The 17,967-nt window shown below is 41.1% G+C and overlaps 1 protein-coding gene and 1 pseudogene across 1 annotated transcript in view; one reads left to right on the top strand and one right to left on the bottom strand.

Moving 5' to 3' along the window:
* The first annotated feature begins 1,831 nt into the window (after positions 1–1,831).
* On the top strand, positions 1,832–4,842 carry LOC118341230 (annotated as a pseudogene).
* Positions 4,843–5,003: 161 nt separating this feature from the next.
* Positions 5,004–17,967, bottom strand: part of LOC118341268 (collagen alpha-1(XXVI) chain) — a 21,780-nt gene continuing 8,816 nt past the window's right edge. The window contains exons 4-14 of the mRNA XM_035679482.1: positions 13,358–13,419; positions 13,103–13,229; positions 12,033–12,131; positions 11,754–11,900; positions 8,889–8,981; positions 8,502–8,554; positions 8,353–8,415; positions 7,878–7,913; positions 7,756–7,800; positions 7,597–7,681; positions 5,004–6,901 (exon numbers count right to left, since the gene is read on the bottom strand). Coding sequence (XP_035535375.1) covers positions 6,771–6,901; positions 7,597–7,681; positions 7,756–7,800; positions 7,878–7,913; positions 8,353–8,415; positions 8,502–8,554; positions 8,889–8,981; positions 11,754–11,900; positions 12,033–12,131; positions 13,103–13,229; positions 13,358–13,419 — 941 coding nt within the window. The 3' untranslated portion in view covers positions 5,004–6,770. The remainder of the gene's footprint in view (positions 6,902–7,596; positions 7,682–7,755; positions 7,801–7,877; positions 7,914–8,352; positions 8,416–8,501; positions 8,555–8,888; positions 8,982–11,753; positions 11,901–12,032; positions 12,132–13,102; positions 13,230–13,357; positions 13,420–17,967) is intronic.

Raw genomic sequence — 17,967 nt, 5'->3', positions numbered from 1 at the left:
GTCATCAGTTCATGGTGTTTGTATCTGTCCTATTACAAATTATACTTTATATTTTATGTTGAGTCAAGTCATGTTGGTTTTATATGTACTGTAGAGCTTAAGTTAACACTCCATACAACATGAAAAGCACAGTATTGTTATTTTCTCTTTTACATTGTTGGGTGTGTTTTAAAGCAGCCACTGATTGCATTACACTAAGAAATTCAGCTTTCAGAGACAAGGCCTGCTTGAGATGATTGCTCCCAGTAAACGGCTAGTATAATTGTTGTCAACCTCCCCCACTTTCAACTTAAGCATCATGCAACATTATGGTGCTACAACACAACTTACTGACAAATGATGGTGATGAAGATGATAAAATGTTAACTGTGGTACAAGTTTCAGATCCATGTAAGGTGACTTTTGCACAGTACTGAAATGGAAATCAAAGGTTCATTTTCATCAAAGTTAATTAATGTATTTAGAGGGTGTATGTGTGTGTGTGTGTGTGTTTGATTCAGGGAGGAAATATAGACACCATCCCCAGAAAGTACATGAACACCTGCCTGCATATGTCTCTTACGTGTGTACCTGAGGGGTTAACACTAAATCATGTTAATCATAGCATCCCTGGATCCGATCTACTATTAGTTTAATGCCATACATGGCTGATGCTTGTGTCATAGCAGGTCACAGATCCCTAAAATAGGACTCTGAGTCCTTGATTTGTGTCTGCACATCATTAACGGGTTGATTACAACCGTGTTTGCACTCAGAGGCCTTGCTGAATGACCTTAAAGGTGTCGTTAGACCCCAAACCTCTTCTCTGACACATCTTGTTAGGAAGTGAGACAACTGTACAAACACACATAGTGTTCATTAAGTTCACACAGCTATGCCCATTTTGCTGATGTTTTTATCCCTTTATATATTGTATAGCTTAGAAAAAAGGCAAAAAAAGAGGAGGAAGGAGGTGGTTAACATGTGTGCCTGTGTTTTTTTTATAAAAAGCTTCAGGAGTCACTTGATAGGAATCAGAAGCTGTGATGTGGATCATTTAAATTTACACCTCTGTGTTAGTGCCCTGACACAGAATTAACACTTTGTGCTGTCAAATGAGACATTTCCTGCAGGCAGAGGGGCAGCGAGTAATGTTGCTCCCCTTAATGAGCTGATGCCTCAGCAGCTGTTGAAACCACTGACGTCTATCAGCAATAATGCTTTCAGACGGCCAGAACAGCCAGACCACTCATTCCTGCCATAATCCCATTCACGTACACGAGGGAGTGAAATTATATTCACTTTTTATGCTTTCAAATATAGATTGTGTCCTGAAGCTTGTTTCCGTATTGTGTCTGTATTCAAATTATCCTCCAAATAGCACATGGGAAGCATGTGGAGCATGCTGGACAGTTGACCTGGCAGTATATAAAGGGAAGGGCACTCCACTTATTGCTTCTTAAGAGCTCATCGGATCTGCAATAAAGATCCACACAATGGTAAGAGACTGTGCAAGATATCTAGTATGTTTATTGTGCTCATCATGTATTTATAGCCATTTTAATGCAGTTGTAGTTTCACAGAATAATACACACTGAATATTATTTGATTAGGAATTATATCTTCAAGAGAGAAAGGTTAAATACAACAGAAATATAATTAGCTACATGACTGTAAATTAAAAAAGGCAGCCATCCCCAACTTCTTGATGCTAAGAAGGCACATTTTTTGGTGTTTCTGCTGACTGAAGCTGGTTCTCACCTCAGTTGGTTTGACTCAAGGGAACCACCATGGACCTCCTCTCTCATCCAGCGTGTCTGTTCTGTTACAGCCGCCCACAAAAGACAAGAAGAAGGAGACAGGAGGCTCCAACATTGTTGCTATGTTTGAGCAAAACCAGATCCAGGAGTTCAAAGAGGTTAGAGGACAGATGCTGTGTGTGCAGTACATGTAGTCTCAAGACTCAATCTCCTCCTGCTATGTAGAGCTGCGCTGCCTCCTCTGGTAACCCGTGTAACTGTCCTCTGCTGGCAGGCTTTCACAATCATGGACCAGAACAGAGATGGTATCATTGATAAGACACCTTTGCTGCTCTGAGTAAGTATTTATTAGCTGTTGTTAGTCTTAAAGACATATTTGTCAGTTGTATGTTTCTATATCTCACATTTACTTGTTATCTATTTATAGTATCATTGTCATCCTATAAATGCTGTTTCACTGTCGCAATTTTCCTGTACTGATCACAGAAGAAGTTTGATGTGTTTGATGGCAGGTCGCCTTAACGTTGGTAATGATGACGAAGGAGTGTTCAGGATCCTTCAACTTCACATAATTCCTAAATATGCTTGGAGAAAAACTCAAAGGTCAGTCACCAAGGTCATAACAAATTGTGCAATTTTAGTCTTTAGTATTTTCTAATTCAGAGTTTTAGTGTTAAGTTTTCTTTACTTCACAGAAATACTTTGATTTTAATTGGATTTTAGTTTTGTTCAAAAAACAAAGTAAAATGTACACACAAATGAATAATATAATCAGTGTGTAATGATGGGTTTTATTTATTTTCTCCTATACTACACTTCAACTGTAACTTGGCTCTGACTGGGATCCCTAATGTAAAATGAATATTTAAATATTAGTTTTTAGTTTGGTTCGTGTTGTTGGTTTAAGTGAAGTTCATCATTTATTCATGCTTAGTTTCAGTCAAGGCTTTACGCTTTAAGTTGCTTTAATTGTCTCCTAAACTGAAAACTTGTCTTGAATTGTAGGAATTGCTGCATAAAAACAAACATGTCACAAAAGACACTTCAACAGCAGTCTTCATTTTCTGTTGTCAGCATCCAAATATTAAATTTGAGCCCCCCCCAAAAAACCCCCAGTAAGGACACATAAAGTATCATGTGAGGCTGAGTCAGTGTAGTGTGCATCGTGTCTACGCAGATGAGCAGTTGTTACTCGCAGCTTTACCTGTGTTTTGTCAGGAAACTGACCCAAAGGAGACGAGTCTCAACGCCTTTAAGGTCTTTGACCCAGAAGGAACAGGAGTCCTCATGGGGGAGGAGTGAGCATGTGATTCTCTCCTCAGTTCTGCACAGACACGGCAGAAATGACTCTGTGGCTTGTGATGCCTCTCACAGGAATTCATCCCTCAGATAACTATGAATTAGCTTGTAGAGCACAAAAAAATTTGAATAATTAACAAAGTTTCAGCATGCAGATAATGCATATCTTGTTCGGAGAAATACAGATCACAGGTAATTCAAAGTCAAAGAGACAATAATTCTTCTCTCTCATTCCTCTCCTGCAGGATAAAATATCAGCTCATGTCACAGGCTGACAAGTTTACAGAGGATGAGGTGAGTTGTTGCTTGGCAACAAGGTGAAATATTGGATGTATCAATATGAGATATGTGATTCAAAGGTACGGGCAGTGGCGATATCGCTGAACAAGTTGAAGGTGAGCGCTGATGAATACCCAGAATCTGAGGCAATTTCATTTGATTTAAACCCCTTAACTACCAGCTACAGCTTATTACAAAGATCCTTCTCAGCTCTCTTCCAGACCCCCTCTTTAGTAACAGTGCCATTCATAACCTACATGGCCCCTGGCTAGAGACACAGTAATCTCATTTGTACAGCAACAGATGTTTCTCTTAAAAACATCCGTTGACTGGGGAGTGAAAAGTCTGCCTCTCATTCTCGCAGGGGATCAAAGAGACCAGTCTAATCGCTATGAAATCTGTCACATTTGCACTGGTTTGAGGAGACATATTGACTTACAGTAGGCTTACAATGTTGTGAAACGTAAACGCTCTACTTCTCCGTCCCTCTCGCTCAGCCTACACATGTTTTATGAGGAAGCTTTCATGTTCTTTACATCAAAAGGCCACGCAGAGGGGAGGGGAGAAGAGAGGGGGAAAATGCATATGAAACAACAAAACCCCAAGACAAATAAACAACACAGTGTTCCCATGGCAGCGCGGTGCAGTAATCTGACGGCTGGTTTCCCATGGCTGTGTCTCACTGCCCCATAGACCTCCACTCTGTCTCACTGATGGCTCCTGTGATTGCAATCATCCATCTTACTGTCAAAGGAGAAAAAAAAAGGGCAAGAAAGGGGAAATCACACACACCATCTCTCTCTCGCTCCCTTGTGTCCAGCAAACAAGCCACCCCACTGTGAGCAGAGCCAACACATGGACCACAGGCCCTCTGCATTGTGTTTATGTGTATGAGTGTGTGTGTGTGCCCATGCTTATATGATCTACAGAGAGAACATGTGTGGGTGTGCATCTTTGGTTGTCTGTGCCTGCCCATTATACTGCATGATCAGTCACTGGAGTGTACACGGGGGAGCTGTGGACATGTCTGATCTTGCAGCTGATCAAAAGCACCAGAGACTTGTTCCCTTGTGGCCGATGCAAGCGGGCCTCATATCAACATGTCTCTGTTCAGTAGACAGGAAAAACAAGAGGAGAGAAACAGGCAGCGGAGGAGGGGGAGGAGGGGAGTGGGTACATCAGGAGGAAACAGGCAGGCAAAGCATAGATGAAAGAGTGCACAAAGAGGCCAGAGTGGAATATATGACAATGATACATAACTGCACTTATCTCCCCGTTCTGATGAGCTAATTGAATGGCAAAAGCCAGCTCTGTGTCTGTCTGTAAATGTAATATGTGTGATCCGGCTCTGAAAACCTGACAGCTCTTCTCGTCACAAGTAAAGAAAAGTGCAATAAACACTTCACCTGTTTGCTTACAGGTAAATCAGATGTTTACAAACTTCCCTCTGGATGTCGCTGGTAACCTTGACTACAAGAACTTGCGTTGTGTGATCACCCACGGAGAGGACAAAGAGCAGGAGTAAAAAAGAGGAGAAGAAACAGACGGATGAAAAAAAGAGGTATAGGGAGGAGCAGTGGCAGCGAAGCTACTGCCTGTAAATAGTCTCGCTACGTTGTGAATTTGTGGTGTACAGCATGTGTAAATGCAATTATGTGCAATAAAGTGGTGACTCCATGAAATGAATCCCTTTGTTGTTGTGACTTTAATCTCACTTCAATAAAGGAACACAGGTGAGCATAATGTCTCGCAAATTAAACAACAAAGCACACCTGGACATTGTATAGTATAAAAGATAATGAAACATGCACAAGACACAACAAAACAGCTGTATTTAAAAGATAGGCCTGCCTGGGAAGATGCAACCTTCTGTAACATAAGATAACTAATCAGAGTCTGAACAGCAGATACCGGCAGGTTCATCTCTCTTCTGCTGCTAATAATTAAAGGAATGGTTTGACATTTTGGGAAACACGCTTATTTAGTTTTTCTTTTTGAGAGTTAGATGAGAAGAAGGATGCTGCTCAAATGGTAAGATTAAAGCTAGTTCGCTTAGCTTAGCACAAACACTGGAAATAGGCAGAAACAGCTAGCATGGCTCTGTCTGAAGCTAACAATGCTCCCTTGTTACACCAGATAATTATTTTAAATTTGGTTATCTTGCAGTGTTACATATTTGTAGTGATTTTATTCAGATGTATTCAGCAATGGTGGCTTTGCAGTCATTTTCCAAAGGTTTGACATTTCTGTAGTTTTTTTCAACAGGTGGGAAAAGTTGCTGTCAGAAATCCCCCCAAAATCAGAGGCTGACATATTTTTTTCTACTTCACTGCTCATAATGTGAGTCTGAACACTATAACTATAAGCGCAGCATTGTTGTCACCATGAGGTTGCAAGTGCTGTTAGGAGGATTTTTGTTTGAGCAAGACCAGCTGTTTCCACTTGTTTTCAGTCTTTACATGAGAGCGCTATCGATATTCTCATCTACCCTGGCAAGAGAGCGATAATAAGAGCAATAATTTTGGGATAAGCTTATATCCCGAAATGCTAAATTACTCCTTTTACATATGAACCTACCAGACATGGTCAAAGCTTTATTCAGAGACCAGCAGGCTTGGTCTCTCAGAGACTCATTAGGCCTAAACAATAATGATATCAGTTTGGAAACAGATCTCAGAGGCAGTTTGTGAAGAAGTCAACGTAGTCCAGTCCCATTTAGTGCTCCATCAGCCAGTCGCGTGAAGGTGCACTGGAGCCGAGCAGGGTGCACGGTTTCCAGGCCAAAACTAAACTGTTTCAGTATTTCTTCCGTTTGCTTTCCAGATGTGCGCTCTCCAGATGCTATTCATTTCACCTAACTTTATTTTAAGCAGATTTTCTTGGCAGCCTGTCATGTCTTACCTCAGTTTTAACAACGCTGAGCAACCAGAGAAAGACAGAAAGAAGAGAAAGTAAGAAATATGTTTGACAGGCTAACACGAGATGAATCTCAAGGTCGTTCCAAAAATGTGTTTGACACTAAATAGTATATTTTGGGTCCGGCTCTCTGGAACTCACATTGCAGCCTGCGGAGCTTTGCAACATCAGCCAAGGAGACTGATGTGTTTACTAGGCAGTCTTTTATCTGAGGAAAGAAAGATGCCAAAACCTTCATAACACTTTATGAGATTATATTTCATTGTACAACACTGTACAAGTGCTGCTGCAGGTTATGTAGGATTGTACAGCAACAGGGTCAAAAAGGCTACAAAAAAGCCTTTCATGTGGATGAAATGCTCAACATTTCATGTCTGCAAAGAGCTTTGTTTTTACAGCTGCACTCATTTGTGACAAAAAAGTGACAATAATAGTTGACAATAATTGTAATAATAAAGGTACGAGAAACATGATTTAAACAAAAATCTGCCACATCCATCAAAATTATACACATACATACAAATTTAGACTATACTCTTAAAGAGGAGCTCGTCTGTGTCTCTCCTCCAGCACCGGAGGGCTTTGAACAGGCTGAAGGCGCTTGATCTTTCTGGCAGGGAAAGTCAGGGGGTCCAAAATGCTGCCAAATCCAGATCCTTCAGAGTTGTCTGCGTAAAGACATGAAAGACAGAAAAACAATCATCCGAATGAACTACTGTTCTTCAAATACTGCTTTAAAAGAATTGTTTGACATTTTGGAAAAATATGCTCACTCTCTGGAGCAGAGTTAGAGGAGAAGATGGATACCACTCTCATGCCTGTTCATTAAATATGAAGTTAGAGTCAGCAGACTGGAAACGGCTCACCTGGCTCGAAGGTAACAAAATCCTCCTACCAGCACAACTAGAGCTCACTAATTAACACATTAACGTGTGTACAATCTGTATAAACACAGAAGAGTAAAAACAACATTTATGTGCCGGAATATTTATTGGCAGTAAGGTCCTGGTTGCCTGGTAACTGCTCAGAGCCAAGAAACAGTCCATCGCAAAAAAACCCCATAAAATGCCAAATTTGTTTGTACGTTTTTTTACAGATTAAACAAATGAGATCTAACATGTAGAGCGCTGACAGATGGATTCTGTTACCTTTTACCTATTTTTCCCCTGGTTTCCAGTGCTAACCTAACTGTTGCTATATCTAACAGACAAACTTGAGAGCAGTGTCAATCTTCCCATCTAACGCTCTGCCAGAGAGCAATTAAGCACATTTCCCCAAAATGTCAAACTATACCTTTTAACATAACGATTCTGAGGCCTGGAAAAATGTTTTCCCACACCACTGTTCTTGTTTTTCTCCTCACCGTGAATGCCAATCATGTGCTCCAGGATCAGGACCCTCTCTGCCAGGATCTTCAGGGCCTCCCTGAGCTGCTGCACAGCCTCGCCCTGAATAACACCATCATGTTCCTTTAAGACAATTTTTCAAATGAGCTCAGGAGGAATAGATATTAACGTCTTACCTCATTCAAGCCTTCTCCTGGCTCTCCTTTTGGCCCTGGTGCTCCCTGTCAAAACACAGTAAAATAATCTTGTAATCTGTGTTGTATGTGTGTTTTATGCAGCACAATAACCTCATACTTACAGGTAGGCCCTGCTCGCCTGTTATACCTGGAAACCCCTGGTAGAGACAGAACAGAGAGGAATAATTTAGGACTCCTGCTCACACAAACATTTCACCGGCTTGCATTCTTTATCCTCCGTGCTAATCTGCCTCTTCACCAGATCTCCAATCTTAAATCATGCTAGTAGAGGAAGGGGATCAGGTTTAAAGACAGAGGCCCACTAGAGAGCCGGATAAAAGAGGGGACCCGACAGGGCTGCCCTGATTAGTGAGGCCTGGCCTTGGACGAAGGAGAGAGAGAGAGAGAGAAGAGGATTAGTCACGGCCTGGACTGCGTCTTTGAAGAAAAGCTTGTTCACCTTTAATGTGTTTAAGATTGCATGACAGCTAGGACCATTTACAAACTGTAGAACAAAAAGCATTTTGATAGTTCATCACATTCAAATAAGCCAGCTTGTTAATCCAATAATGAGGACGGTTTTTAAAGCAGCCTCACCCTCTCCCCTGGATCTCCTTTAGGCCCAGGATCCCCAGGCTTGCCTTGGAGGCCTTCCTTGCCCTTAAGTCAGCAAAACAGAAGGGCATGCATTAATGAGGCTAGTCATTAATTCATATTTTTATTGATCAACTGATATGGATACTCACATCTTGTCCCGGCAGGCCTGGTATCCCTGCAGATCCTCTCAGTCCTGGAGGGCCTGTAGTGTCATTCATAAAAATAAAAAAATAACTCATAAGAGGGATGGATGTTGAAGTGTTTAAGTTTGGCTTTGACTATTGTGCAATGTCAAAATTAAATTCAGTCAATTTAACACAGTTTGATTTAATTCAGAAATTACATTGTCCTGTGAGAGAGATTTGTCAGGGTTTGCAAAATAAACACGATTAACCAGTTCTGTCCAATCTGTCTTTCGCTTAATATTTCCCTTAAATTTGGGTTTTATTGAATAAGGCTCATATAGTAAAATGTTCAAATTCAAAACATCACTTTATTGTTGCTACACAATTACATCAAACAGCTAATATTCGTACCTGAGGGGCCAATGGGACCAGTTGGACCAGTTGGACCAGGAGGCCCGACTACAATCTGAGGAGCTGGGAGAGCTTCACGGTCCGGGGTCTCCTCTGGGAAAAACAAAGACAGAAGTTTCAATGGACAGTTTAGTTTAACCTTTGCATAAAAGATAATTGAGACTTTAATGACTTAAAAAGAGGTACCCAAAATACTTTCACTAAATTCTTTTAACTTTTCTTTGGGAGTCAGCAGACACACACATTAAATTAATAATCTATTTCCTGTTGTAAATGACTTACAATTAAACTAGATTTTTATTCATGCTTTCATTGAGCATCACTGTTCACACTAACTGAAGTGACTCCATTGTTTTATTTGTGCTTTGCGGGACAGAAATGTTGGAGAAAGTTTTATTCAGAAGTTCTTTACAATATAAACATACCAAAAGAAAAAATGGTTTCAGTTTACAAAATGTTAATGGTGTATATTTGTCTTTCTTTTGGCACTGCTGGTGAGCAAAAACAATTCTCTGATAAACTCCCCTCTGTCTCACCCATACACCAATGCATGAACAGCTCTAAATACAGACTTAAAAGCACCAACAAGAAAAAAAAGGACACACTAGGACTTGATAACTCAAGTCACACTCAAAAGGTGGCCACGGATGCATGTGACCATGTAGTGTAGTGTGAAAGCACCCATTTAAGTCTTGAATAGAGTTCCTAAACCTATAAGACATTGCTATATGTGGTCACTCATGATGCATTTGAAAAACCTGAATCTGAAGATACTACATCTGCCTCTGCTGCAGTTACAGACGTTTGTTTGGATTTCCAATATACGGTTAAAAAAAGCTGTTTGCTGTATCCATTCAAATGCCTTTGTCAGTGGTGTAGTACAGGGTATACACAGAGTAAACCTACTTCTAAATCCCCTCTGATGCACATCATTCAGAAGTGTTCTGCACGACATAGTTGTCCAAGAGTAAGACATCTTCTTCTCTTCGGTGGCTAATATTAATTTCATTATGGTGGTTACTCCCTGAAGTCAAGCCGCAGAAGTTAAGGGACAATGTGCAGATACTACTGGCCCATTTTTGGGTGAACTAAATATGAAAAAGTAGTCTTACATGTCACTTTTTATAACACAGGACATCCCTTGCTCCCATATCCCTTGCTGGATGGGCCTCTTAAAAACAAGGTCATAAATTAAGAGTATACCCACTTCTTAATGCACCGCTACACCACTAACCTATGTATACCATTGTGGTTTCAAACAGTGTAAACCTCAGGGGGTAGGATCCCTTTTTCAACCTGACAGACGAGTTAAGACATCAAGGGTCACCAGTCAGGCTACAGAGTTTCATCAGCAGTCAACAGTAGGATTAAGTCCAGTGTGATCGACATGAACAGCTGGTCGATCTAAAAGAGGTCCCATTTAATGGAGCAGTAAATGCTTGCACATGATCTCTCTTCATAGAAAACATTCAGGAGGTGGAAGTGTTGCCTTGTTCTCAGCATGTAGGTTATTTCATAGTATGCTTGTAAGTATAAATTTTGTTTGCAACCACACTTCCACTTCCTCTCTTTAACATATGCTCAGAATCAGTCTTCCCCCGTGTTGGGACAACGCTGTTACATTATGGCTACAATCCACAGAAAGGGTCTAGAAGGAACAGATTTCCCTCTGGAACTAATTTTCTAATGTTACAGTCTCCTCGAGCCTGGCTGCCTCCCCAAGAAACTCCACATGAGTGGCAGACTATCTCCCTCCCTCGCTCATAGCTAGCCCAGATTTTGGCTCTGGGCCGTGGCCTGTTCCCCCAAACGCAGACTGTTGTGCTGACAGCTAACAAATTAGGCCTGATTTACAGCCAGTTGGCCCCCCTCAGCTTACATGGTCCCACAGACCCAAATCTACATAGTTCCAGACCCGCAGACACAGTCCCGGGCTCAGAAAGGCAGACGCAGCCAAAAGCCTAATCGGAGCCAGCAGTCCTCATGAGGTAATGATTATAGCATGGACTTCTAGTGCCTCCCTGTGGTGAAACATTGCTTTTAAATGTGACAGATCTGACTTTTGCACAGGGTCCTTTTCATCTATCTTGTGTATTTCAAAAGATATAAAGATTTTAAAGTTTCAAACATCGAGCAAAACATCATTTCCATGTTTAACACATGTTTAACATTTGATGGCACAATCTTTGTGGGGAGAAGACAAAGAAATGAAGCTGCATAAAAGTGGATAAGAAAGATAATAATTGAGTCAGTCTTTTTAAAACCACCTGAGGTATTTTGGTGATTTATATGCGGGTGTTTGGCTCTATTGTTGGTGGTGGTGCTAAAAGAGGTTGCAGTAAACAGTGGCTCAGCAGCAGCAAAACACACGGAAACAATTAAACTAAATCTAAGCCAGCCCTTTGCTGCAAAGAAACAATACTCTCTCCACTACAAATGTAAGTCCTCCACTAAAAGCAAAAGACTTTAAGATATTGCTCACTTAAAACACTTGGTAACAGCTGCAGTCTCTGTGCTTCCACCTGTGCCCCCCTTTTAAACCATCTTTATACATAGAAATCTGGCTGGTTTTCATTTTCTGCCTGACAAAATGATTGCAAAAGGAACAACATGATGAACATAATGCATAAGATATGAAAGTGCTTAAAACTGGTACTCATTGTAGGATCAACTGTGAAAATAGACCTCTGGTTTTGGCATCATTTCAGACCATCCAAATACTGAATGCTTGAATGGTTTTACAATTATTCAACCGTGTGTGTGTGAGATCTGCTTCTATTAGGTTCTCATTTGAGGCCATCTGGGACAATTTAGGCCTAATAACTGAAAAAGAGTGAATTTTAAAAGGTGGAATTGTTCACTTACCTTGATTGTACACATGAAAAACGTCACCCCGCTCTCGGATAGGAGAGAAGCTCGGCCCTGGAGGACCTGGTGGACCAGGAAGGCCGGGGAGACCTATTTCTCCTGGCAGACCTATTTCTCCTGGCAGACCTCTGTCCCCCTTTGGTCCTGAGCACACAAATGATGAATCAGTCATATTAAACAAGCATTCTGTCAATTGTGAGAGTTTTTTCCACTAATCCTCACAATTGTCCTCAAACCATCTTAAAATGACTGGAAGATCTCGTCATCATATTTTACCGACGGGTCCAGGCAGGCCTGCTCTTCCAGCCGGACCTGCAGGTCCAGCTGCACCCGGAAGCCCTGGTGGTCCGATGGGTCCTGGAGGCCCTCTTCCTCCTGGTTCTCCGAAGAAAAAAAGAGATCAGTTTACTTGTCAAGAGGACCTGAGGACAGTTGTGTTATGTCCTCTGCAGCTCTGGAGCTTCCAACAGTTGTCATCAGGGATATTTCAGCAGAGCGTACACTGTACGATTTGAGCCTGTTTCTGACACAATTTTGAGCCGCACAACTAATTTTAGAGTTGGAACAAATTTCAGCTTCATTGGGCGTCGTTTGCTGTGTAGTGTACAAGGGGGAGCGAGGGCGAGGGTCGTACAGTAGGAGTTCGAAACTTTTCTAAAACCGCACAGTCTATGCCCAGCTTTAGATGTAACAAGACAAACCGGAGGTATGGCGATTGAAAGAAGTGGATATTTGGAACAAAGTGACCACCCCAAACCTTTATAAAAGACACTATTGATTTGCATTATGGGAAATGTAGGATCTAGCATTTTTGTAGCTTGTAGCTGCCTCTGTGGCTTCAATTTATACCTTTGTTTTGGTTGTTGTTTTAAATGTATCTCTCACAAGTCCCCCAACTTTATGGAAGTGCAATACTAAATTACTAGAGTACCCCTTTACCTCCCTGCTGCATCTCAGCATCTCATCAAAGTACTGAAGAAGTGAAAAATAAACATAATTTCCAAACATCCACCAAACATGAGCGGCATAATCCAATAATCTATCATCCATCTAATCTGTGTTCTATCTGAAGCTAAATGGACAAACTGTGGGATGAAAGTAGAATTTTTGTTTTTAAAGTTGTGTTAACCCTCTCTGGAACAAGCATGATGAGCCAAATAAAGCCATTGAAGATGTAAATGTTGGACTTGGTTGCTTAATAAATGTTTTTCCAACAAACTTTATTGGAGTTTTGACCTAAATAACAGAGAACTATTCCTTTAATCATCTCTGATTGAAACTGTGCATTTCATTTAAATAGACAAAATGCCATGTGCATTTCAGAAATAATTTTTTCGTGTTGGCACCTGGTGGCAGATATGATGGCGGGGCAATAGGAGTGGGTTGGGGTACGTCCACCTCGTTGTCTGTTGAGCCCTCTGGTAAACTGCTGGCAGTCGGTAGGGATGATCGCCCCTCTTCTAACAGCTTGATCTGTAACAAACGCAATAGATTTCAGACAAATCTGCACTCTGGTAAAGTCATCTTGTACAAATGCTTACAAACTCATGCCTTCAAAATAAGACAGACTAGTAAGGATGGATCAGAGGGATCGTCTTTACCTTTGATTCAATGGCATTTATTCTGCTGTTCATGTCAGTGAAACTGGTACAGTTCAAACACTCTGTAAGAAAGAAGAGACAGACAAGGATGAGTTTAGTTCCCACATTACAGCAGGCACACATGCTGCTTCTCCTCCATCTGTCTTTTCCTTTCTCTCAGCCCCTGCCTCATCTCTTTCATCCATGTTTCTTTTTTCATCCTGGCACCATCAGTAGTAACCTCCTATCTCACGCTGAGCAGGTCAATCCAAAATACACAAGAACAATGTCCATCAAACCAGACCGAAGAATTTATTAGGAATTCCTCCTTAAATCATGTCACTCACTCACAGAATAAATATTATTAGACCTCTCATAAAATCCTCTCTCTTGCTGACACACTCTGTCTCTCTGTCTTACACTTTCCCTCTCTCACACACACACACACACACACACAGGCCTGGCACACACCTGCTTGTCTACTGGCTCTGCATGTTTTCTGTCTGTCTGCCCACTCACAGGGATGGCCTGTATGCCCGCACTCACATCCTCCTCCAGATACCAAAACCATTAACTGTGTGTAGCACATGGTAACGCAAACAAACACACATTTACACACACACACACACACCCACACATACTTTCACTGCCATTTCCTAATGAAAAATGTGACTTCAAGACACAATATATTCTGTTTAATTTACCTAACGAAAAATGTAACAAAAACAAATAATTGATACAAATAAACAGTTTGTGTAGCCAAAGCTTAATATATCAAATTCCTCTGTGCCACATTGTACAAAAACGGTCAATGAGCGAACATGGTGGAGCCAGACCATTTTAATAGGGGCAGCCAGGCTGAGGCCAGTACTTATCCATTGTTGGTTTTGGTCTTTTTAAAGCATTTGTTTACAATAACCAAAATATTGAATAATGCCAGACTTATCCTTTAACAAACAGTGTTAACACTTGGGCGGAAAAGGGCACATTTTGCTTATTTTCTTCTGGTTTCTTGTATTCATTTTTGCTGTCGGCAGCAGCAAAATATTTATGTTCATGTGCCTTATTGAAATTCTTGTTTGCCAGTTATGTTATCTTCAGTCTGTTTTGAACACCCGCCATCTCTGTCACAAATTATAACATTCTAGCTACCACTAAACCGCATATACCTATACGTTCCCTGCTGTGCTGCAATTTTGGATACTTTACAGGCGCTGTAATCCAAAATCCAGAACACAGCCAAGCACAGTTTCATAGAAAACCCCAGTATTTGTTCTAAATCTGAGCCGTCCTCTGGTCTACGGCTCATAAGAAGTCTGGAATGTCAGCTGTCAGTCCCACAGACGGGACCCACCCACATTGTGGTCATAGCAGGGATATGTAAAACAAGGAACAACTGGAGCTCATAAATAACGCGACAACAGAAATGACCCAAACTGCTCTGGTTTGCCTAAATCATCGTCTCTGACCACAGCACACAGGGCACTGATGGCAGCAGCTGAGGTTTCTGCTTCACTGAAATAGGACAGGGTGAATGTCTGTACCATGTCTGCATGTCTGTGTCTACAGTCATGTACATCCAGTCCGGTGGTGTATCGGACTGCGTGGGTGTGGTTTCTCAATGCCTCATTTCAACATCTCGAATCTGGCTCTGGAGCGCAGCCACAAACGGAAACAACAATCAACAGCTCAACCCAAAACACATTCCTCAGAATTCATCAACCCAAATACTGAGAGCTGTTCAACCGCAAGGCCAATATGACCCCACATGAGCAGACTGTTTTGACTGACTGCACTGAGGTTTCCTCAGTGACTACACCAAGGACATCAAAGCCACACACAGCACAACAGCAAGACTGTGGGCAATCATGGGCTCCACAATGTGAGAAGACCGATGAGATACGCCTTTATCTCCTCCACAGTTATTCATCACCAGCCCAGAGGAAGTCTCCACCCTCTGACACTCTTTCTTATATACAGTACATCAATCTGTGATGCATTCCAAGAGTTATTTTATGATGATGTTGTGACATTTAGTTTTTAGCCACGCTCGCGGTGTGGCTCTGGGAATTGCAACGTTGGTCAGAAGATCCACCACTTTGGTCCAGACTGAAATATCTCAACAACTATTCAAATAATTGTCATGCAATGTTGTACAGACATTCACTGTTCCCAAAAGAGGAATCCTAATGGTGATCCTCTGTCATATTCGTAGGTTTGAGTCAAACGTCTCGATAAATGTTGGATGGATTGTTATGAATTTTGGTACTTTGGACCAAACTCTGGTGATCCCTTAACTTTCCTCCAGCACCATCATCAGGTCAAAATGTCACCTGGTGTATTTATAGGCTACGATGGTTTATGAAAAAATACTTGCAAAACTTAAGACATTATCATCAGTCTCAATACTCCTTCTTCCAGATTATGTTCCAGAAGCAAGAAAACCTCTGAAAATCACACTGACATTTATAAAGATAAAAATAACAAAAAATCTAGCTTTGGAACATAACCGTACTCAACAGTATGTCGCGTGATTCACTCCAAATGAATAGATAAGGATGGTATTTCTAAAAGAAAATTATCTAATATCGTTATTGACTCAATAGTTCTGTTTTTAGCAGCCTTTAAGGAGCGCCTTCTCCCATAAGACCTAGACCATCGCGTCACAGCTCGCCAACAGACAATGGGTGAGTCAGGGAGCGCTAGTTCAGACATGTCTGTAGAAACAGCAGGACAACTGTATAGACGTTTTAAACAGCAGAGATTACAGCAAAAAAGTTGAGGAAATGACTTTAGAAGAGAGATATTATATTTGGACAAAACCAAGTGATAATGGCGTAAGTCCGTGCTCTGTTTCACTGGTACATAGTAGTTTTTCTATGTTTACAAAGTATAACTTTTGTAAGGGTTTGATAGCCAAGTGCTGAAGTTAATGCCAATTTGTCTTAGAATATGGGAACAGGCTTATTTTGTTAGGAACGACCCACTGAAAGAAATACTCTCATCCACTCTCTACATGCTAAACAACAGCATGTTAGCATTTCACTCAAACACCATTGCTATGCCTAATGTCAGCCTCACAGAGTGGCTACAACTCAGTCTTTTGACAAGGTTCAGAGAACTCAGTAGAGAGTTTGATGGTGACATGGTACTTTCACTCAAAATGCATCAGGTCTAGTAGCTGCTTTGCCGTATGATAAACTGAAAACGAAACGAAGCGTCCATGATGGTTTTCTGCTCCTCAGACACTAAAATAAGGCTAGTCCAGGTACACTCTTCAGTGCTAATGAGTGAACTTGTTCAATCTTCATCTGTTGTCCAACGAGAGCTAGAAATAAACAAGCCATATCTATTATGTCATAAACACACACCACAGGAAACACCACCACTGAGTCAATCTACCATAAATGTGAACCAGAGCAAAACAACTGGGTTTTTTTAATTTCTAAAGGTGGAGGGCGGGATTTCCTTCCTGCCATTGGAATTTAATTATGTTGGGTTAGAAAACCAAACTTCCGCTGTGCTCGAGCTGATGTTTAGAACAGGACCGCAGCTACAGAGCCTGTTTGGATCCATAATTACACCATGGCAACATAAGACAGGGTTATTTTTCTTGGATTGTACTCAGTTCATGGGAAAGATTCAGAATTGTGTTGTTTTTAGTGGTAAGCCAAATAAACAGAGAAAATTGGGAACTTTTTCTGCTCCAACGAGAAGAGGAGGGAGGATTTTTATGTCTGAGCAGTTTTTTTAATACTCAACTTGTCAGATAGTACTGGAGATTAACTGAAAATTAGGCCAAGATTAGCATTTTGTCAATAAAAGGAGCCTTTTAAAAATTGTGTTTATAGGAAAGACATAGCAAATGCAATGTTACAAAAACAAGTGAAAAAGATTTCAAATGACCACAGACACAGATAACTTTAATCACATAAAATGCAATTAATAAAAATATCAGATTGCTGGGTAATGCAGCATGCAAATGGATTACATGTCCACAAATAATATGATACGGAAGCAAAGCTGACGTGATAAGCTCAATTGTTAAGTCTGGCGATGAGAGACTTGAGCAGACTGGCTGCTTGGATCAAACTCCCTCCAGGCAAAGCACAGAGAGTAAATAAGATTAGGAACTCTTGGAAGATAAATCTTCATTTAAACATCCGAGGAACCAAAACAAAGAGCATATTTCATCTCAGCAAACTACAAAAACACTGAACAGTTTAGTGAATCATCCCTTCCATTATTGTACTGATCAACAGCACAAGACAGCATAGGATACTCTGGCAAGAGTGTAAGTCAGACTGTGGGCATCGTCTGTTGAGACAGCTACATTTCCTACATTAGACCTGGATATAGATCAAAGAAATCCCTCCGTTCCTTGCAGTTTTTTTTGCACACAAACACACAAAAAACCTAAACCACAAAACAAACCATGACGCACACAGCTGGGGACAGTCATTTTCATTGCCACTAAATACTTGTGCTTTCTGTTTGTGTGAGCAGGACAGAAGGATGATGTATTGAAACATCTTCTTGGACCATCTTAAGAGTTGCTGTCACATCCCCAAGATACACAGACAAGTAAGTGTGTGCCCAGTCTGTACGCTCTCTGTGTATGTGTGTGTGTG

This window comes from Morone saxatilis, unplaced genomic scaffold (assembly GCF_004916995.1).
Source record: "Morone saxatilis isolate NCDOM2014 unplaced genomic scaffold, NCSU_SB_2.0 Contig8, whole genome shotgun sequence".
Lineage (NCBI taxonomy): Eukaryota > Metazoa > Chordata > Actinopteri > Moronidae > Morone > Morone saxatilis.
Note: the sequence above shows the minus strand (reverse complement) of the source record. Positions and strands in the feature narration are given on the sequence as shown.